This window comes from Mesoplodon bidens (genome assembly GCF_964165515.1).
Source record: "Mesoplodon bidens genome assembly, chromosome: 2".
NCBI classification, from domain to species: Eukaryota; Metazoa; Chordata; class Mammalia; order Artiodactyla; family Ziphiidae; genus Mesoplodon; species Mesoplodon bidens.
In genome coordinates, this window is record NC_138177.1 from 171055504 (window position 1) to 171077476 (window position 21973).

At 56.4% G+C, this 21973-nt stretch overlaps 1 protein-coding gene across 3 annotated transcripts in view; it reads left to right on the forward strand.

The window, feature by feature from the left end:
• Nucleotides 1-21973, forward strand: part of KIF17 (kinesin family member 17) — a gene marked incomplete at its 5' end in the record, with an annotated part of 47978 nt that overhangs the window by 9474 nt on the left and 16531 nt on the right. For 2 of the 3 annotated variants that reach the window (XM_081224489.1, XM_081224490.1), the window contains 7 exons: nt 3246-3435; nt 6923-7375; nt 11951-12060; nt 17070-17217; nt 18760-19313; nt 20245-20325; nt 21618-21823. In XM_081224489.1, the coding sequence (XP_081080615.1) occupies nt 3246-3435; nt 6923-7375; nt 11951-12060; nt 17070-17217; nt 18760-19313; nt 20245-20325; nt 21618-21823 (1742 nt within the window). Of the gene's footprint in view, nt 1-3245; nt 3436-6922; nt 7376-11950; nt 12061-17069; nt 17218-18759; nt 19314-20244; nt 20326-20949; nt 21049-21617; nt 21824-21973 lie in introns of all 3 variants that reach the window. The other variant, XM_081224488.1, reaches the window with a different exon arrangement.

Below are 21973 nucleotides of genomic sequence, written 5' to 3' on the forward strand. Positions count from 1 at the left end.
CCCCCACTTGGCCCTAGGCCCTCCAGTTGTCCTGGCTTCATCTGGAGGGACTGTGAGTTCCTCTCTGACCCGCAACCATTGTACAGCCCAGCTGAACAAATCCGACCCCGGGGAGCAGCTGTTTTGAAAAAAAACTTGCTTGTGCTGGCCAGATAGTGGGAAAATCCTTCAAATTTTGAGCCAGAAAGACCCTTAGAGGGCTTCTAAGTCCAGTCCTTTCATGGTACAGATGAGGAAACTGAGTCCCAGGGAGGGGAAGGGACTTGACCAAGGTCATACAGCAAAATTACTAGTAATGGCGCTAATACCAGAATATGTGGGATCTGAGTGGTCAGGTGCTTTCCTCCCAGACTTTTCCGGGTGGGAAGTATAGGAAACCCGGGGGGCAGTGAGAAGCGAGTAGTGGGGTTCCATTTGAGGGAGGAACATTCATGAGTTGAGTCACCCATTCAACAGAGACTTACTGGGAAGACCCTGGAGGTCAGGCCACAGACTACAGCAGGTCCACACGGGTGTGAACTCCCCCCCACCCCCGGTCCCCACCCAGACCGGGACTGGCCCCCAGCCCCCTCCTCCTCACCTCCTCGCAGACACAGCAGCGCTCTGCCCTGTCTACACAGGCCCCTCCGGCCACCCAGCTGGGGTCTGTCCACTGTCTTCTCTCTCCTGGAGCTGCAGCAGCTGAGTCATAACTCAGCCCCCACACAGGCACATGGGGAGGGGAGGAAGGCACAGGGAGTTGCTCCTACTTGCTGGCCCCGAAAGGCCAGCCTGCAGCATCAGGGCCCCTGCCGGCCGGAGCTGGGGCAGCAGGGCCTGCCCCCCTCCACTTCCTCCATCTCACGGACCCTAGGATGGGTTCGGTTACCCAGGCCCTGCGGGCCCAAGGGCTGGCAGCTGCCTGTACATGGCCCAGCTGGACCACGGGCCTCAGGCTTGGTGAGCCAGGCTGCCTCGGGGTGAGGGCCGCCAGTGACAGATGTGCTCAGAGACATTCCCCGTGGGTGCACGGAGCTCTCTCAGAGGAGGGACAGCTGGGTTCTGTAGGACCCTCACAGCAGCCTTAGGAGGAGCTGCTGTTCAGCCCGAGGGCACAGTCAGTAAAGGGTGGGGATGGAATTTGCACCCAGGTGGCCAGGCTCCACAGCACAGCACAGGGCCTGGTAATTCTGGTAATGAGAGTGGTTAGATCAGTGAGGGCCAGCACGGGATTTGGGGAAGCAGATTACACCCCCTCCCCCAGCACCACGAACCACCATCACGGAACCCAGCTCAGTGCTGGGTGGCGGAGGTGGGGCCCTCAGGGGCCTCTCCAGTTGGTTCCCACAGCCAGCATCGGACCAGTGGCAGGACCCCGCACCTCCATGGGGGCGTTTCCCAGCCGGCTGTGGTCCCTGCACGCGCGCCCCCCGCCACCCCCGCCACCCGGCCGCATCCCAGCTGGTTGCCATGGCGACCGCGCTCTGCCTGGCATCCCGGAGGAACAGTTACCAAGGAAAGCAGGGCACGGCTGGCGGCTGACACTCTGGAGGTGGGTGGAGGCCGGAACAGCAGGGGAGGGGTGGAGGGATCCAGGAGGTCAGGAGGTGACGGGGATGAGCCCTCCTGGGCCTAAAAATAGGGTGGATGGGAGACCCCTACATTAGGTGTTGCCTCCCCTGCCCTCCTTTCCTGCTCGCGAGGTTGCTCAGGCTGGAGAGGACGGCCTCATCCTCTTGGTATCTATGTTCACCGAACCCCCTCCAAACCCACCCCCCCCAGAGCTCCTTTCACATCCATTCTCTTTTCGATCCTCCCAAAAGTCTTGTGGAAATAGGATTTATCATCCTCATTTTACAGATGAGGAAACCGAGGCCGAGAGAGGCAAAATGACTTCCCCAACTAGCAAGTCACAGAACCAGGTTTCTAACCCGGGTCTGTCTGACTGAATAGGAAACTGCGTTCTTCCTGAGGCCAGGAGCAGCCATCCGTCACCTGCGCCTACCATGTACCAGGCAGGCCTCTAGCCTCTGAGAGTGTGGCAGTGCCCGAAGCAGGCACACAGCATCCCAGGCTACCATCAAGCCCTGCTCTGTTTGCAGGCTCTCCTGCTCCTGTCCTTTGAGCTCCGTCCTCACAGCCACCTTCTAGGTCAAGGTCAGCCCTTTGTCATATCAAACTTCAGTTACTCCAGGACGCTGCAGCCTCTCTCCAAGCCCTGCCTCTGGAGTCTTCCACTGCCGGTGACCCCAGTGCTGCCCTGCCACTAATAGCTGTGTGACCTTCAAAAAGCCACTTAACCTTTCTGTGACTCCGTCGCTTATCTGTTCCATGAAACCCAGTCCTTCGGTCTGGGTCCGGCTCTTTCTCCAGACTTGGGGAGAGAGGGCAAGCCTGTGCTTGCCCCCCTCCGCCCCCCGCCCTGCTCTGCAGCAGGGGCCCAGCCCCACCTGGGACCCTGAAGCTGCCTGGGGCAAAGCACCTGAGCCTGCTCTGGCTCAGACCAGCGAACAGATGACTTCTGTCCTAATTCTTTCTGCTCTTCCCAGAGTGGTTTTATTTCCTCTCACATTGCTTTTCACAGCTCTGTGTCAGCAACAAAACAGCTCAGCTGCCTGGAGAGCAAGCACACAGCAGTCAGATAAATTGATTTACTCGCTGCCATCGTGCTGAGGGCTGGGGGCCAGTGGGAGTTCTGGGCAGCAAATGGCCCTTCACCCGCCATGATCCAAGGGTCTGGGAATGTTCTTGTTGCCCTGGAGCCGCAGCAGGGAGGCGAGCAGAAGCCACGTTGGCAGGTCAGGGGAGAAGCACTCAGAGCCCTTGGGTGAATGACTACAGACAGGGTCGGCCCCTGGGAGCTGAAGCCCCAGACCAGAAACCACCTTCACGACCACTGCACTAACAACAACAGTGAGACCGCAGCTGCCATTTATGGAGCAGTTACCATGTGCCAGGCATCATGCCGTGCGTTGTACGAGCCTTAGTTTACAGAATCCTCACCACCTCCCTAAGGGATAGGTACCTTGTACCCATTTTACAGATGTGGAAACGGAGGCTCAGAGAGATGATGTCACTGACCCAAGGTCCCACAACAAGGAAGAGGCGGGGGTGGGTTTGAGGCTGGTTCTACCTAGGACAAACTCCCAACCTGTGACAGGGAATCCGAGGCGCCAACCCGCCCTGCAGGAGGGCAGAGGTGCTGGGAGCTGGGCCCTTCCCTCAGGTTCCCTGGGGAGCCCCTGACCCATGCCTCTTGCCCTCAGCTGAAGGAGCACCCGGAGAAGGGGGCGTACGTGAAGGGGCTCTCCATGCACACGGTGCACAGTGTGGCCCAGTGCGAGCGCGTCATGGAGACGGGCTGGAAGAACCGCTCGGTTGGCTACACCCTAATGAACAAGGACTCCTCCCGCTCCCACTCCATCTTCACCATCAGCATCGAGATCTACGCGGTGGGTATGTGGGGCCGGGTGGGGGCAGAGGGGGCCGGACCACCAAGCCGGGTGCCTGCTCCTAGTAGCCCAGACCCTTCACCACTCGGAGCCTCGAGGGCCCCAACTGGGAAGAGGTGCTGGCGTCGCCTGGAGGAAACACAAGAGGACTGTCCCTGTGCCAGGACCCACGTTTCCAGGATAAACAGCTTCATCAACAACAACAATAATAATACTGGTAGCTACCATTGAGCACTTACTACGTGCCATGCAATGTATTTGCATTAGCTCATTTGCTGCTTCCAGCAACCCCATGAGGTGGATACTCATATCATCCCCATTTTACAGATGAGGAAATCGCGGTCACACAACTAGAAAGTCTTTGAGCTGGGCCTCTATCCCAGGGGTCTGCCCCCAGAGTGTGTGCCACCCAGAACTTTTGGATTCTTCTCTTTCTTTAGCATTCTCTACTCCAAAGCCATCTCACTCTTCCTACATTTCTGGAAGAGTTACTGAGAAAGAGAAGAAGAAGGAAAGGAACTCGTTTATTTCAGGGCACCTGTAGATGCTGTGCTGAGTCCTTTACACACCTCATTCTATTTAAAGCCCACAACAGGCCTAAATGCAGGCATTATAATTCCCATTAACAGATGAGGAAACGGAGGCTCTGAGAGGTCAAGTGACCTGCTTGTTCAAGGTCTTACTTAAGTGCTTCAAGGTACCGCTTAACTGCTAAGTGGTAGAGCTGGGATTTGAACCCAGGTTTCTCTGACATCTGGGTTTTTCCCACTAACACTGCAGCTGCCTCCAAGTTTGTGGTTCATCACAAACAGAACTCCGGAGAGCAGTGGAGCAGGAAGCAGCCTCAGCCCAACTAGGAACATAACTGTGGAGAGATCCCAGCCCAAGGTCAAGGCCTGGGTTGACGGAACCCCCAGCAGCACACTGCCCACCTGTGTGGTGACCTGGCTCCAGGCCAACCCCCTGGTGCTGGCTGGGTCAGAGTCTCCCCCAGGGGTGATGATACGGGGAGGGCGGGTGGTGTGATCACATCCTCATATGATGATGCTGTAGGTGGGGGCAGGGACTAGGGCCTGAGAGGACAGATCAGGAGGGAGGAGGAGAGAGTGGCCCTGTGGGGTGCCTCTTGGTCTCTGCAGATGGGTTTGAAGGATGAGGCAGGCTGCCTGCAAACAGGCTTTTTAAAAATTTTAAAGGTGTTTTTTATTTCCATTATAAAATAAGTTCAATAAAGATATTTAGGAGTTAGAGAAAGGTAGGGGAAATTACTCATAAACAACCAACTGTTAACATTTAAGCATATGTTCTTTTAATCCTTTTTTTTCCCTGTGCAAATTTTAAACACACTTGAAATCTTCTGCTCTATATAAAGTTTCTTCCCCGTGTTTCATTTCCCATGCCGTCCCTGAGAATGTTCCCCCATCGTTCCTGCCATGTCTTCCTGACCATGGGAGGTGGCCGAAGGACCTTGCATCAGTCAGCGCCCTCCTCTACCCAGCCCTCTACTAGCTCTTAATGCTGTTTCCGGTTTCTCAGTGTTGTAAATAATGCCATGATGAACATCTTTGTGCACAAAGCCTTTTCTGCTTTTATTTATTTATTTATTGTTAAAATTTTATTTATTTATTTATTTTTGGCTGCGTTGGGTCTTCCTTGCTGCACACGGGCTTTCTCTAGTTGCGGTGCGCGGGCTACTCTTTGTTGCGGTGCGCAGGCTTCTCACTGCGGTGGCTTCTCTTGCTGCAGAGCACGGGCTTTAGGCGCGGGCTTCAGTAGTTGTGGCTTGCAAGTTCTAGAGTGCAGGCTCAGTAGTTGTGGCACACGGTCTTAGTTGCTCCGTGGCATGTGGGATCTTCCTGGACCAGGGATTGAACCTGTGTCCCCTGCATTGGCAGGCGGATTCTTAACCACTCTGCCACCAGGGAAGTCCCCTTTTCTGCTTTTAGAGTCATCTCCTCAGATTAGATTCCCTGGAGCAGGCCTCCTGGGGCAAGGGTACAAACCTGTTTAAGGCTCCTGGTACATTCTGCAAAGAGCTTTCCAAAAGGGCATTTCCAAGTCCCTCCTTCCTGCTGCTCCTTAAGAAAAAACTAGCCCAAAGAATCAAGCCCCTTGCATGTCCAAGCTTCCACTGGGTGCCAGCCAGACCTTTTTACTCCAGGTAGCTGTGCTCATGGGCAAAACCAGGCCAATTCTGGTTTCAACCAGCAGGAAACTAAGGAGGAAGCCCCTGCTCCTCCACCCTATTTCATTTGGAACCGTTTACCATGTCCTCTGGTGACAGTAAGAATTATTAATAGTATCAAGAGCCACAAGCTGTCATTTAAGGAGCACTTGCTGTGTGCCAGGCATAACCCCAAGCCGCTCACGCCCGTGATCTCTGTGTAATCCTCACAGCAGCCCTCAGGGTGGGTCTTAGATTCCCGTGTTACTAAGAGAAGGCCGAGGCTCAGAGTTAATTTCCCTGAGTTCCACAGCTGCCGAGGGATAGAATCAAGATCGGATCCCTCAGGTCTCCGCCTTCAAAACCCGTGCTCCGGGCCCCTGCTCCCAGCCAGTGCCCAGCTCCCATCACCCCCAGCACACGGGGCTACCCTGCCAGCACAGCTGCAGTTGCTGCAGAACTGGGCTTGTTCTCAGGGCAAACGAATCCCTGCTGTGTGCTGGGCCCTGTGTGGACTCCGTACAAGTGTGCTGTCCGTTTACTCCTTCTAACAACCAGCGGCGCTGGGGAGCTATCGTTAGTCTCATTTTGTTGATGTGAGAACTGAGGGTCAGAGAGGTGTGTGGCTTTGCCAAGGTCACACAGCAAGTAGGAGGCAAGACTTGGATGGGAACTGGGTCCAAGGCTCTCCAAAGCCGTTTTTTTTTTTCCCGGGTACGCGGGCCTCTCACTGTTGTGGCCTCTCCCGTTGCGGAGCGCAGGCTCCGGACACGCAGGCTCAGCGGCCATGGCTCACGGGCCCAGCCGCTCCGCGGCATGTGGGATCCTCCCGGACCAGGGCACGAACCCATGTCCCCTGCATCGGCAGGCGGACTCTCAACCACTGCGCCACCAGGGAAGCCCCAAAGCCGATGTTTTTTGCATTGAAGGATTCAGCTCCCTGGTGACCCAGTCATATCCCCTCACTGCCGCCCACTGCCCCCACCCCGCCCCGCCCCGCCGTTGCCTCACAAGGAATCTGTAAGAGCTGTCTCAGTAGCCGTAAGAAATCCTGCCACACTCAGAGAGCAGCCTGTACCTCCCAGCCCCTGCTCCCTGGAGTCAGTTGGCCCTGGCTTCTGCTCCTGGAAGCTGTGTGACCTTAGGCATGTTAAATGCCCTTTCTGAGCTTCACTTTTCTCATCTGTAATGGCACAATCCTAGCACCCCCTCCACGGGGCTCCTGTGCAGCTGAGATGAGACCCTCGGTGGGTGGGGAGCACCCAGGGCCTCCTTGCCGTGGGGGCTCGCCCCAGGGCCCTCACCCCTCTGCCTGGTCTGTCTGCAGATGAGCGGGGCAAGGACCACCTCCGGGCAGGCAAGCTAAACCTGGTGGACCTGGCAGGCAGCGAGCGGCAGTCCAAGACGGGTGCCACGGGGGAGCGGCTCAGGGAGGCCACCAAGATCAACCTGTCGCTGTCGGCGCTGGGCAACGTCATCTCGGCCCTGGTGGACGGGCGCTGCAAACACATCCCCTACCGGGACTCGAAACTGACACGGCTGCTGCAGGACTCGCTGGGAGGCAACACCAAGACGCTGATGGTGGCCTGCCTGTCGCCCGCTGACGACAACTACGACGAGACCCTCAGCACGCTGCGCTATGCCAACCGAGCCAAGAACATCAAGAACAAGCCTCGCATCAACGAGGACCCCAAGGATGCCCTCCTGCGCGAGTACCAGGAGGAGATCAAGAAGCTCAAGGCGATTCTGGCTCAGCAGATGGGCCCCAGCAACCTGTCAGGTGGGCGGCAGGGGGAGGGAGCAGAAGGGAGGGCCCGGGACGAAAAAGGCCCTCTCCCTTTGTCTTCCGGGGCATGGAAGCAATGTCCCACCTCCTCGCAACTTCACGTGAGCATAGATTTTTTTTTTTTTTTTTTTTTGCGGTACGCGGGCCTCTCACTGTTGTGGCCTCTCCCGTTGCGGAGCACAGACTCTGGACGTGCAGGCTCAGCGGCCATGGCTCACGGGCCCAGCCACTCCGCGGCATGTGGGATCCTCCCGGACCGGGGCACGAACCTGCGTCCCCTGCATCGGCAGGCGGACTCCCAACCACCGCGCCACCAGGGAAGCCCCTGAGCATAGATTTTTGAATAGCCGGGGAGAGCCCTGGTTGGTGACGGCCCAGATGGTTTCTGCTCGCCGATGACCCAGCATGAGGCCCGTCTGCCTGGCCTGTCCCATCAGCTGGAGGCTCTGTCCCCCGTTCCCTGCCTCTAGGCTGCACACCCGTCCTCCCTCCTGTCCGCCTGCTGTCTCCATGGCAGCGTCGTGACACTGTGCTGCTTAGCAGCTAGGTGACTCACCCTCCCCCATCACACACGCCCACTCCCAGTTAGGCACCTTGTGATGACTGCTCTCACACCCAGGTGTTTGGCTGTCATCTGGCAGGTAGAAATCTATACCTGGAGCATGGGCCTGCAGTGTCCTTGTAACCAAGGGACTCCAGAGTTTTCTTTATCTGAGAATCCCTTGGGAGAAGGGAGCACTAAAGAGCCTGAGTCCATCTGTCCCGTTCATCCACCTCCCCACCCACCTTCCTCTCTATCCATCCATTCTACACACCCGTTGATCTACTCATCCACCCAGGCATCCATCCATCCACCCAGGCATCCATCCATCTACCCATCCATCCACCTACCCACGCATCCATCCACCTACCCATCCATCCACCCATCCATTCAACCCACCTGTCCTCCCACCCACTCCATTGTTTATCCATCCACCCACCCATCCATCCTACCGTCCACATGTCCACCTACTCGTTCACTCCGTCCTGTCATCCATCCTTTTATCTATCTTTCCTCTCACCCCGCCCCCATCCATTCATACCTGCTCTGTGTGTGGACCTGTGCTGGGCATGGGGACACAGAGATGAATCAGATCCAGGCTCTGCCTCATGGGTGTACCTGGTTTCCCTGGGGGAGGAAAGACACTCCAGCAGAGCATCGTATGCATCTGGTGCAGAGAGCTGTACAGGGCGCTGCAGGGCAGAAGGGAGAGTGTGGCCAAGGCTGTCTGGGGGTAGGGTGTGGTCAGTCAGGGAAGGCTTCACAGAGGAGAAGGGGTGATTGAACAGAGTCTTGGGGGATGAGAAGTCTCCTGTTAGATAGGATGAGAGTGGTCAGTCTGTGCAGAGATGCACAAAGCTCTAAGGTCTGTTTGGGGACCCACAGGTGTTCTGCCGACTGCCTGGCGGCTCGGGTGGTGGGAGATGGCTATGTAGGGGTTGGCCGGGACTGGAGTGCAGAGGCCCTTGAACACCACTGTGAGGGGTTCCACTTGGGCAATCTGCCTTCCTCCTCTTTCCCTCCTGTCCCACCCCTGACCTTGCTTAGCAACCCCCGATCAGTGAGGGGAAGCTAGATGGAGGAATGGCGAGAGGTACCAGGAGGGAGTTGGGGCTGCTCTGCCGGTGGCTCCCCTGACCCAGCAGCTGACATGCCTGCGGACTTCCCATGGTTATCACGGCAGCCTTGTGGGGTAAGGACTCTTAGCATCCCCTCTTCCTGGATTTGGAGCATGGAGCCCAGCAAGCTGAAATGACGGATACAGGGCAGGCAGAGAGCTGAGATCAGGGCAGTAATCACCAGTTCACATCCTGGCTCCTCGGGGAAGCAACTTAGCCCCCCTGAGCCTCAACGTTCTCATCTGTAAAGTGGAGATAATGACAGCACCTGCCTTGTTACTGCTGTGGGGTGGTTGAGAGGATTGCACGAGATGATTCACGTGTGGGCTCAGCACGGAGCCTGGCACGTAAGGCTCAACAGACGACACCGGATGCTTTAACTTTATAGTTGGGTCTTGACACCAGGCGTGCCTGACTCAAAGCTCCAGGTGTTTCCACCACGGGCATTACTGTGAGCCGCTGCCCTCTCAGCCCTAGTTCTCCCTCTGGTCGTTGGCATATTTCCCTCTCCCCACTTTCAGCAGAACTGGAAACATTTGTCTGTTTTCACTGGCCCTCCATGCTCTGCTCTCGTGCCCCTAGTCCAGGCAGGCCCTGCGCCCCCATCCCACTGAAGCTGCGCTTGTCATGGATGCCCTCCTGGTTGTTAAATCCAGTGATCGGTCCTCAGGAGGCCTCAGCTGTCCTCTTAGCATCAGCTGACTCAGGTGATCCCTTCCCTTCTCCTTGAAACCCTTGCTTCCTGGGTGCCCTTTCTCCTAGTCCTCCTGCCTCCGCGGCCGCTCCTTCTCAGCTCCCTTGTGCGAGTCTCTCCATCCCTAACCTCCTGATGTCAGGCTGTCCCAGGGCCGGTCCTCTAGCCTTTTCTCTCTCTACACTCCTAAGGTGGGCTCTACTGGTCTCATGTCTTTATTTTTTTATTATTATTAATTTTTATAAATTTATTTTATTTATTTATTTTTGGCTGCATTGGGTCTGCGTTGCTGCGTGCAGGCTTTCTCTAGTTGCGGTGAGCGGGGGCTACTCTTGGTTGCGGTGCGCGGGCTTCTCATTGCGGTGGCTTCTCTTGTTGTGGGCTCTAGGCACGCCTAGGCGCTCTAGGCGCATGGGCTTCAGTAGCTGTAGCAGGTGGGCTCAGTGGTTGTGGCTCGCGGGCTCTAGAGCGCAGGCTCAGTAGCTGTGGTGCACGGGCTTAGTTGCTCCACAGCATGTGGGATCTTCCCGGACCAGGGCTCGAACCCGTGTCCCCTGCATTGGCAGGCGGATTCTTAATCACTGCACCACCAGGGAAGCTCTGGTCTCACATCTTTAAACACCACCTCCGTGCTCATGATTCTCACATGTGGACCCCCAGCCTGGCTGTGTGATACATGTCCAGGTCTTAATTTATAAAGGTGACTGAGTGATGACACAGAGAGGTCAATGTCATTGAAAGAAAGGGTAATGTTACTCAGTTACCCTGGAAATGAGAGGCAAGCCATTCAGGGCCACAGGGGGAAGCACCAGTGTGGGTCAGGAGGCAGAGAGGAGCGAGGGACAGCCCGGGCCAGAGCCTTTATCGGGGTTTTGGTGGAAAGACACAGCCGTGCAGGAAAAACAGCTCAGGACTGGCTAGCTTGAGTAAGCCCGGCAGGATTGGGGCATAAGGGCTGTCCCTGCTTGCCTGGTCCTGGCCCAGGTTGACTTTGGGCAAGAGAAATACTGGCTGTGTGGAAGAGTTAGATAGAGGTGGGTGTGGACTCGGAATTGGCTGGTTTGCATATGAAAGGGGGGCTCCGGACAAGCTGTTTACTCCCTCTAGGAATTGGCTGGCCCTGGGAGGGGCAGTCTCTTCCTGGCCATCAAGTCCCCCAGGATGTCAAAAATACCAGGAAATAAAACCCAAACCTGATTGATAAACCATGTCGTCTGATTTCCAGACTTGGCCATCTGGCCATCTATCTAATTGTCATTCCAAACTTAACACATTGGACACTGAACTCTCGACCTTTCCCAGACCTGCTTGTCCTGCAGCTGTCCCCAGCCAGTGACACCTCTCTCCTGCCAGATGTTCAAGCCAGAAACCTTGGGGTCATCCTGGGCTTCTCACTTTTGCTCAAACCTCAATCCAATCCAGCGGTAGATCCTGTTGTCTCTACCTTTAAAGCAGGTCCAGAATCTGTGCCATTGTCCCCCCAGTACATTCTCCACACAGCAACCAGGGAGCTCCTGTTCAAATACAAGTCCTTTCACTGCCCTGCCCAAACCCTCCAATGGCCCGGTTTAACCCAGAGTTGAAGCTAAAGCCCTCGCCACGGCTTGCAAGTTTCCCTCTCTGACCTGCTCTGCGCTCGTACTCTCCTTCGCTCACTCTGCTCCAGCCTCAGTGGCCTCCCAGCTGTTTCTGGAACAGTCACAGCCCCTGCCTGCCACAGGACCTTTGCACTCACCATTCCCTTCTGTCTGTCCCCAGGATCTCTGCCCACCCCACTCCCTCACTTCCTTCAAGTAACTGCTTTCCTTCCACCTTGTCTAAGAGGTCTTTCCTGTCCACACTGTTAAAATTGCAGCCCTTCCCCCTGACCCTTATTTCTCAGCACCCTCCCTGCTTTCCTTCTCTTAGAAAATATCACCTTGTTAACATGTTATGCATTTTGCTTACCTTTCTCCCCCAGTTGAAAACAATGTGTGTGTGGAGTCTTGTCTGTTTTGTTTAGTGCCAACCCCCCAGGCCCTGGAACCTGTAGGTGCTCAAGAAATACTTGTTGGATGAGTATATGAGCATCTTATACAGAGACATGCTTGAAATAAGTTCAGTACTTTGAGGTCTTTTTTGAATGAGCACGCAGTTGCCTTTTTACGGATTTTTGCTTAGTTCCTGCAAACCATGTGCACCTTGGTCTCAGCCCCTCATTTCTGCTTTTCTCCCAGCCCTGCTGAACAATCAGGTTCCCCCAAACCCCGTCCAGATTGAAGAAAAGCTGTTGCCCCCATCTGTGATCCAGCACGACACGGAGGCCGAGAAGCAGCTGATCCGGGAGGTGAGGCCCTGGGCAGGTGGGGCCCAGCCGGAGACCGTCTCCAGAACAGATACCATTTCCCTGCCACCATCACGTTGGGGTTGGTACTCCAATCTCCCTGTGGAGCTCAGAAAGCTGAGGCTCAGGGAGGTGCCATGACCTGCCCAAGGTCACACAGCTAAGGAGAGTCTAAGCCGGGATTTGAACTCGGTTTCCTGACTCCAGAGTACAGTCCGTCCCCTGTCGGTGCCTCTGTGCGCAGAACAGAGAGGGCTGTGGGCGTCTGCAGGGGCGCCATCTCTCGTCTGTACTGCATGAAGGGCTGGCTGTGGGTTGATGGCAGTGGAGAGGGCATCCCTGGCGGTAGGGACGGCCAGTGCCTCGGCGAAGAGGGCAGGGTGGAAGGGCTCTGGGCTGAGAGCAGGCAGCCTGAGTGGGCCGTGGGGACCCCTGGGCACCCATTTGACTTGGCCGGTGGATAAGTGGGGCGTTAGCCCCCCAGCAAAAGCTGTCACCTCGGGGCACCTGGGTCCTCCCACAACTGTGGTTTCCAGCACACTGGGACCCAGCAGGGTAGGTAGCACCCTGATATACAGATGCGGAGCTGACCCCAGGGGCACTTACACAGCCAGACACGCAGCGCCTCCTACCCCTGGCTTAGGCTCCGTCCTGACTCCAGTCTCTGTTGATTTCCGGAGGTTTCTGCCATTTGAGGGCTGCATTCTGAGACCTGAGCATGTGGTGGGGTTTGGCATTCGATGGTCCCTTTAAGTAGGGCACTGGCTTCTTCCTGGTGGAAAACCTAATGCCAGGGAAGGACAGCTCTGCGGAGACTGGGGCCTGGACGTGTCTGCAGCTGGGCCTCTGCCACTCAGCTATGACCTCAGATGGAAGCAGCCCTGGGGCCCCCAGAAGCCTGGGCAGGCTACGGGGGCCTGAGGCCCAGCCTCTGGGAGGCAGACCGGGTAAGGCCTGGGGGAATCTCAGTCCTGTGGGCTGGAGGGCTGGGAGAAATCGACCAAAGAGCCCCCAAGGGCTGCCCATGACAGGTGGAGGCTTTTACTGTTTGGGGAGAGGCTCAACTGTAGCTCCTGGACGGCCCCATCCAGGCCCCGTCAAGGTTCTGGGGACTCAGCCACTAATTCTGCCTTTTTCTCTACTGCTCTGGGAGCTCCTGGGGCAGGGGCAGGGGCAGGCTAGCTCTGGAGCCCTGGGCCTGGCTCCCCGGGCAGGGTGGGGTGGGGAGGTCCTGGGAGGAGGGGGCCTTTGGGGATGGCTGAGCACAAGCCCACAGGATGAGAGAGATTGCACTTCAGGGTGTGTTTTGGAATCTCGTAGGGACAGGTGGACGTTGGTCACAAAGCAGTACGGGGAAGGGGGGCGTGGGGCATGGGGCCTGGCCTGGGGCTGGGATGGAAGCCTCTTCCTTGAGGAAGCCAGGTTGGGCGGGTGGGCATCCTGGCTGTGTGATATGCAGGGCGCTCTCGCCCCCTAGTGGTCATAAGGAAGAAGAATGCTGTTCTGGGCCGGCTGCTGGAGTAGCCAGTGATTGGAGGGTCCTTCTGCTCTGGGGATGGGGGTCACCTGCCTCCTCCTCAAGGGCAGCCTAGTGGACGCTGTGTCAGACCGCTGTCCCCTGGGGCTGCCACCACCAAGTCTATTTTATGTCCCTGGAGTTTCTTCTGTGAGCCACACTCAGAGGAAGTGTTGAGGGGGTCTGTCCTCCCATTTGTTCTTTCACTTAAGACTCTCTGTGTGCCTAGACTGTGCTTTCCTTTCCATTCCTGAACCAGTCAGGATGCTGAGGATGAGGGAGGTGGCCCCCATGTGTAACAGACAGGGTGCCGGGCCAGGAGTCGGCTCAGCCATGGGCTGCAGCTTTGACTCCGTGGGCTTCCGTCTCTAGCTGCACCAGGGGATTTGGACTAGAAGATTCCTAGGGCTCATCCAGCTTTTACATTCTGTGAGTCCAGTTCTTACAGGCTCTGTGCCCGGGCAGGTTGTTTAAGCTCTCCAAGCCTGTTTCCTCACCTCTAGAGGGGGTATAAGGCGGCTTTCCTGCTGCTGGAAGAGGCTGGGCTGTGTAACAGGTGCCAGCCGGGGCTCGGAGGTCTGGGTTTGCGCTCTAGCCCCCCTACCCCATTCAGTCATCAACAAGCATTTTCTGGGCACCTACTAGGCGCTGGGCGCTGGAGCCAGAGGCGCAGGTGGGCCCAAGGCCGAGTTTTATTGTTTTTAATATTGGAAGTAGCATGGGAATTCCCTGGTGGTCCAGTGGTTAGGATTCCACTGCCAGGGCCTGGGTTGGAGCCCTGGTTGGGGAACTAAGATCTCGCAAGCTACATGGTGTGGCAAAAAAAAAAAAAAGGAAGTAGTAGAGCATGTTTTGTGGATTGTGGGGAATGATCTAGTGCTGAGGGAGAAGTCCGAGATATAGGAGGGAGGGGGACTGAAAGAGCAGAGTCCTCCTGTGAGGGGTTCAGCTTTGGATGGTTTGTCCTCCATCACAAGAGGACACAGAGCTTTCGGGCAGAGGGAGGGTGAGGGAGTTCACCTCTGCCCGCTTCAGGGCTCTCTGTGGAGGACCAGCCAGGAAATGGGGGGAGCGGAGGGTTTCGGAGAGAGGGAAGGTGGAAGGACTAGGAAAGGGTGGGACACCACTTAGAGGTCCTTCTGAGATTCGGGGTCACACATTTACAGGTGAGAAAGGAAGCCGGCGCTGCCGTGTGTGCGAGTGCGCAGGTCCGTGTGTGCAGGCCCACGTGTGCATCTCCAGCCAGGTCTTGCGGGGGTGTAGGTGCCACTGGGCCTAGGCTTGGGTTTAACTGGGGTCAGGGCTGTGCTGGAGAGAGTAGGGGAGGGTGCTGAAGTGAGGGAGTCAGGGGTGCTTGCTGAGGGATGGATGTAGTGCTGGGCCCTGGGATCCCAGCTGGATGAGGAGGAAGGCGAGGGCGGGGGCAGGGGCAGGAGAAAGCAGACGGGGCGTGGGCTACAGGTCTCCATGAGGCCATCAGAGAGCTGCGTGGTTCTGGGCAAGTCTGGACCCTCCCTGGGTCTCAGTAACGTTGCAGGTATTGCCCTGAGGCTCAATGCATCTCAACTGTGCTGCATAAACCGTTACATTTAAAAAATATATTTATTTATTTGGCTGCGCCGGGTCTTAGCTGCGGCACACAGGATCTTCGTTGCCACATGTGGGATCTTTAGTTGCAGCACGTGGGCTCTTTAGTTGAGGCCTGAGGGATCTAGTTCCCTAACCAGGGATCGAATCCAGGCCCCCTGCATTGGGAGCGCAGAGTCTTAACCACCGGACTAGCAGGGAAGTCCCAGAAAACGTTAAATTCTAATGGTGGTCTGTCTCCTCTTCCACCCCGAGAGCCCAGGTCTTGCCGTCTGTGCTGTTGCTGTCTGTGCTGTTGTAGGAGTCTGTGCTGGTTCTGTACTTCTGGGGGATCTGGAGGGGTGGGTGTGTGCAGGGACTCTCCCATCTTTAACCCCGTCCCACCCCTCTGGCTTACTGCCGCTGCAGGCCCCTCTGTCAGGAGCAGCTCCAGAAGACAGCAGGTCACAGATGAACATTAGTTCCTAAAGGCCCAGCCCTCCCTGTGGGGGACGCATATCAGACACCTGAATAGCCTGCCTAGCAGTTCTGCTTCATGCACTTGCTGATTCAGCAGCGATTGCCCCGAGTCCCTCCTCTCTGCTCAGCGGCACCAAGGCTGCAAGGAAGCTGGACGGTTAATCTTTAGTCAAACAAATGCAGAGAATGATGGAACTTATGATCCAGGCTAAGAAGAAATAAGCGAAGTGACAGAGAGCGGTGGTGGCGATCTTCTGAGAGGGTAACCAGGGAAGGCCTCTCTGAGAGGTTGTTACCAAGCCGAGGCCTGAAGGGACGAGCTTGCCAGGCAGTGAGGGCAAAGGCCCTGAGGCTGGCGGGGTGGGGGCCTGGGGGGGAGTGGGCGTGTCTAGGAGTGGAAAGCGCCTGGCGTGCCCAAGAGTGGCAAAGATGGGGTGGGCTGTCCAGATCACTGGGGGCTGGAGGTCAAGTGGAGGAGGTTAGATTTTTATCCTCCAACATGGGAAGCCATTGAAACATGATCTATGGATGCGTAGCTGCCACGTGGAGAAAGGTTTGGAGCAAGAGTGGAGGTGGGGAACCAGGTCCGGAAGAGAGCTAGTGCTGATGGCAAAGATGGAGAGAGAAGCAGATGCATTAAAAATACATCTCGTGGGCCTCCCTGGTGGCGCAGTGGTTGAGAGTCCGCCTGCCGATGCAGGGGATACGGGTTCGTGCCCCGGTCTGGGAGGATCCCATATGCCGCGGAGCGGCTGGGCCCGTGAGCCATGGCCGCTGGGCCTGCACGTCCGGAGCCTGTGCTCCGCAACGGGAGAGGCCACAACAGTGAGAGGCCCGCATACCACAAAAAGAAAAAAAAAAAAAAAAAAAAAAAAAAAAAAAAAAAAAAAAATACATCTCGTCTTTGATGGCTTGAGGACTATTTTGGTTAAAACATATTTGTTGATGCAGAGAGGTGTTCATGATCTATTGCTCTGTGGAAAAAATAGATTACAGACAGATACGCATATTATTAGCCCGTTAAAAATATATAGAGTGGGCTTCCCTGGTGGCGCAGTGGTTGAGAGTCCGCCTGCCGATGCAGGGGACACGGGTTCGTGCCCCGGTCCAGGAAGATCCCACCTGCCGCGGAGCGGCTGGGCCCGTGAGCCATGGCCGCTGAGCCTGCACGTCCGGAGCCTGTGCTCCATAACGGGAGAGGCCACAACAGTGAGAGGTCCATGTACCGCAAAAAAAAAAAAAAAAAAAAAAAAAAGTGTATAGAGGAAAGTGCAGAAGGGTCTTCACCAGCCAGGAATCATCCTAGTGTTGAGGAGGTAATTTTAATTTTGTTCTTTTGGCTTATTTGTGTTTCCTGGATTGTTTGAATGACACAAGAGGATTACTGAAAGCTGCATTTGGAAGTGGGGGTAAAATGCTGCCCCTCTTGCTATCCCCCTGCCTCTGCCAGGAGTACGAAGAGCGCCTGGCCCGGCTGAGGGCCGACTATGAGGCAGAGCAGCAGTCCAGGGCCCGGCTGGAGGAGGACATCACCGCCCTGCGCAGCTCGTACGACGTGAAGCTGTCCACGCTGGAGGAGAACCTGCGCAAGGAGACAGGTGGGCCCCGCCCCACCAGCCGTCGGGAGGGAGGCCAGCCTGCTCTCCTCCTCACCCCACTGACTGGCATCATAGAGCACTTTCCATGCACCAGGCTCAGTTCTATTTAGTCCTCACAACAGCCCAGCAAGGCAGGCACCACAGTCACCCTCACTTTGTAGATGAGGAAACTGAGGCCCAGAGAGGGTAAGTAACTTGCCCATGGTCACACAGCTGGTAAAGTGGAGCCAGGACTTGAACCCAGCAGTCTGATTCCAGAGCCAGTATTCTTACCCACAGCACTGCCTCGTGATGCCTTGGCCACAGGCTGGATCGCCGCCCAAGGTTGACTTAGAGCTATAACATATCACCCATGTTTTATGGGTAAGTCCTTTCCCCCAGTTTCTACATTTTCTACAGTCTCTTTTCACATTTGAGACCATTTGTTACCAAAGCAACCACATCCCCAAATAAGCATTTAATCATCAGCAAGAACTTTTACCTTCCTGGAAATTTTTATCTTCTATTTGACATTCTAGAACGTTCCATCCCACCAGTATCTTTCAGACACCTGTGCTGCCAGGCAGCCCAAGACTTCCTAATACTCAAATACTATACTCAGTCACTATAACATCCACCTCGTAATGATGACGATATGTTCATATCACTGGTACCATTTACTGGGCATCACGTGTGCCAGGTACTGGGTAGGTAGGTGCTTCTCCCGAACTCCCTCAGTGAGTTGGGACTCACCGCATCCTCACATTGCAGGTGTGCAGACTCAGGCTTGGAGAGGTTCAGGCCATGAGCCAGGGAGTGGATGTCTCTTTCAGCAAAGGGGACATCAGGGCTCTCTCAGGGGAGCCCAGGACACGGTGACAAAGAAGAGGCTGGGATGTAAAGGAGCTGGTCTACTGCCCACGAGCCGGGAGCAGGAGGTCTGTGCAATCATCTGCCATCCCAGATGGCAGGGAGATGCCGCTCTGGGTGTAGACCTGGAAGAAGAGGGAAGGGCAGAGTCTAGCACTTTCTGTCCTTGGAAGTGTTCCCTCCAGTCCACTTTGAATATCAGGCCTCCAAGGGATTTTATTTGGTCTCGCTAATATCCGTCTACAGCATTCATTATATCCCATGGCTCTAGCTTATCCTGTGGACAAGGGCCCTGAGACCCCGGCGAGGCCCCTGAGGGTCTTGGGAGTGGAATCTGCTGATTGGGAGCTCTCTGCCTTGGAGACAATAATACCTGCAGGGAAGTCAGTTTATGTATTAAGAGCAGACCCAAGGCAGAGTGGTAAGAGCCCAGCACTTGATGGCTGGCTGGGGAGGTCAGAGAATGGAAAGATCATGGAGCTGGTCAGGGAAGGCTTCCTGGAAGAGGTAGGAGGAGACAGGGCTCGAGTTCTGCTGCGCAGACGGGCAGAGATGCGAAGCCAGTATTTAGGGGCCTGGGAGGCTCTGACTCTTAAGCTGGTCTCTTGGAGATGGTGAGCTTGGGGCCAGCTTCCAGGGAAGGGTCCTGCCTGTCCACCCTATAAAAAGCTAAAGGAAGGTCTCTATTTGCAGAGGCTGTCCTGAAGGCAGAAGTCCTCTACAAGGCCGAGGTCACGTCCAGGGCTGAGTTCGCCAGCAGTTCTGAGTACTCACCTACTTTCCAGTACAAGATGGCCGTGAAACCCGAGGTCTACTCCATGGCTGACACCCTGCCCAGTGAGGGTGTCTTCAAGACTGAGGTTTCTTCCAGGTCTGAGAAACTGCCCAAGGTGGAGGCCTCCAAGTCAGAGGTTGCTCTTGGGTTTGATGAGTCTTCCACGCTCGAAGAAAATTTCATCTCCATGGCTTTCCCTGGGCCCAGGGAGCCCTCCAGCCTGGAGGTCCCTGTGCCCAAGGTGGAGGCCCCGAGTGGACACTTCCTAGATGAGGATGTCAGCCGGGAGGCCACGGAGCCCCTGTGGGAGGAGGAGCCCTTCCTCCAGGGAGAAGAGCCCCACCTGAGGGCCCTGGAGCTACTTCCGGGCCTGCACAACCCATTGGCCGTGGAAGCCAAGCTGGCCAGGCTCTCCTCCACGGTGGCCAGGCTGGACGTGCCCCAGGCGGACATACCCAAGGTCACCACGCAGGTAGCTGATGTCATGCAGGATGCCATGGGGGCAGAGCTCAGCTGGCGCACAGAGGTCATTGGGCATGTGCAGACGTCTAACCTCTGCCGCTCCGGCACCGCTGGCACCATCTCTGCGGTGGCTCTGGCGTGGCGACAGCTCAGCTGTTCAGGGGTCTGGGAAAGAGAGGCTCTGTCTAGTGCTCTGTAAATCAGTAGGAAGGTTGGGATTGAGATCCCAGGCGATGCCAGCTGGGCACCTGTTTTGCTGACGGAGGGACATCTGTGCAGGGAGTTTGCTGGTTGCTGTGGTTACACTGAGCTCCAGGCCTGAAAGAGCTGGAGGTGGCCTTGGTCAACCCTCATGCTCTTGTCGGGGAGGGGTTTCTGTGAGAATCCAGCTACCTTTCAGGGGCTACCCAGGAATCCTGAGATGCTGCTCTTCCTCCATCCTGCCCCTTTGTCCAGTGCCTTCTCCCTCTTCAACCCTCTGTTTTTATGTTTAAAAATCTTTTTTTCTCTCTTCTCTCCTTTGTCCTTCCCTTCCCTTCCCTCCCCGTGTGTGTGTGATTGTGTGGGTATAAAGACCACAGGCCTTTGAATCAGACCTGGGCTCAGATCCCAGCTCTACCACTCACTCAGCTGTGTGACCTTGTCCAGTCACCTTTCTGGGCCTCAGTTTCCTCATCTGTAAAATGGGGATGCTGACACGTGCTTCACGTGAGGTCATGCAGGTAACGCTCCTGCAACATAGCAGTGTCTCTCCTCTCTCCCCCATTTCCTCTCTCCCCTGTTCTCCCCCCTCATCTAGTCTCCCCTCCTTCCCTCAGGAAGAGGTGGTGGGGTTGGTGAGCAGGTGGGGAGCTGAAGGGGGAGGTCAGGGCAGGGCAGGGCAGCAAAGGATGATTCTGGCCCAACCACTCCTCTTCCCCCTGCCCCCGTTCTCCTGCAAGCACCCCTCCCGGACAGATCTGCTGGAGCCTGGTGACCTCAGGTCTGAAGCTGAGGTGGCCGACGACCTCCTGCCCAGGACTGTGAGTACTGACGGGCGGGGGCAGTTCCAGGGGCCTGATGCTTCCCGGATGCTTCCGCTTGTCTCCTCCCTCTCTGGCCTCAGTTTCCTCACTTGTAAAACTGGAACAACAGGGACTTCCCTGGTGGTCCAGTGGTTAAGACTCTGCGCTCCCAACGCAGGGGGCTTGGGTTGGATCCCTAGTCGGGGAACTAGATCCTGCACGCCGCAATGAAGGTCCTGCACCCGGCAGTGAAGATCCCATGGGGCGCAACTAAGACCCAGTGCAGCCAAATAAATAAACAAATAAAGAACAAAAACAAACCCCCAAAAAACCAGGGACAACAACCCCAGCCCTCCCCCAGCTTATCCCCATCTCAAAGCAGCGTGCAAATCAGAGGAGCCATCACCTCTCTTTTTGTCGATTTGTCAATAAGAGGCCACTGATCCACAGAGATTTTCAAACTGTCCTCAGCCATGGAGCCCTTGTCTAAAGCATAGAGGCCCAGCATGTGCGGTGGACGAGGGCCGCAGAGCAGGGGCTGGGGGCCCCGGAGGCACCGTCAGGGAACCCCCGCGGGGGTGGGGGACCCGTTTTGAGCTCTGCTGCTCTCAGACCCCACCCTTGTTTTCTCTTCTGCTTCAGAGAACACAACCGGCCAAGGGCACTGGGAGGAAGGCTTTAAATCTGCCCACATTTGTGGAGAGAGAAAGCCATCTGCCGGCTTCTGGACCTGATCTCTGGGTAGGAGCCGGCGCTGCAGGTTCTTAGGAGATGGGAGACAGGGAGGTTGGGACGCCCCGGCCGGCAGGTGACATTGAGATGGGACCGAAGCAGGAAGAAGGCGCTGGGGGGATCACCAAGCAGGGGTCAGCAAGTGTCAGAGTCCTGGGGTTGGAAAGATCTTGACTTTCTCAGTGACAGAAAAGGAGGTCAGAGGAGTGGCAGGATGGATGGGGTTGGGGGGAGAAGGCAGGGAGCGGGCACGGAGGGTGCGGCAGCCCATGGAAGGAACTGGATTTTACTGCAAATGTGATGGGAAGCTGTGAAGGATCAATTTATATTTTAAGAAAATCCTGCTGGCTGCCCTGTGTAGCCTGGATGGTGAGGGGTGGGAGAGGGAGCTGGGGGACCGTTTTGGGGGGGTGTTGGTGGAAATGGTGCATTTTTGTATAACTGGGTGTGCCCGAGCCAGAAGTGATCCGTCCCAGACTGCCAGGGGCCGGGCTGCCCCCGTCTGGGATTGAGGCCGCTGTGAGCTAGTGTCCAGGTGTTGGCCTCCCGCCTCTACCTGGGTTTCTCTTTGTGCTCAGGAGGTTGACCTGGGCCCGGGAGTGACCAAGGAGGTGGTGTTGGCAGCAGAGCCCAGTGTGGGAGCCGAGGGTGAAGCCCAGGTGGCCTTGGAGGCTCAGCCTCAGTCTCTGCTGGCCATGACAACTGCGAGAAGGGACAGTATGGAGGTGGCAGTGCTGACCGATGACCTACTGCCCACTGTGGACCAGCAGCGGGTGCTTGCCCGGTAAGCACCTGAGCCCGGGGGGGTGGGGGGACCCCATGTGGGGCGGGAGGGAGCTATGCTCTGCGCGCAGGGGTGGAAGTGCCCATAGATTCTTCCTGAGCCCCACCCAGGTCTTCTCCTGATGTGGCTGATCCTCTCCAGGAGCAGCGG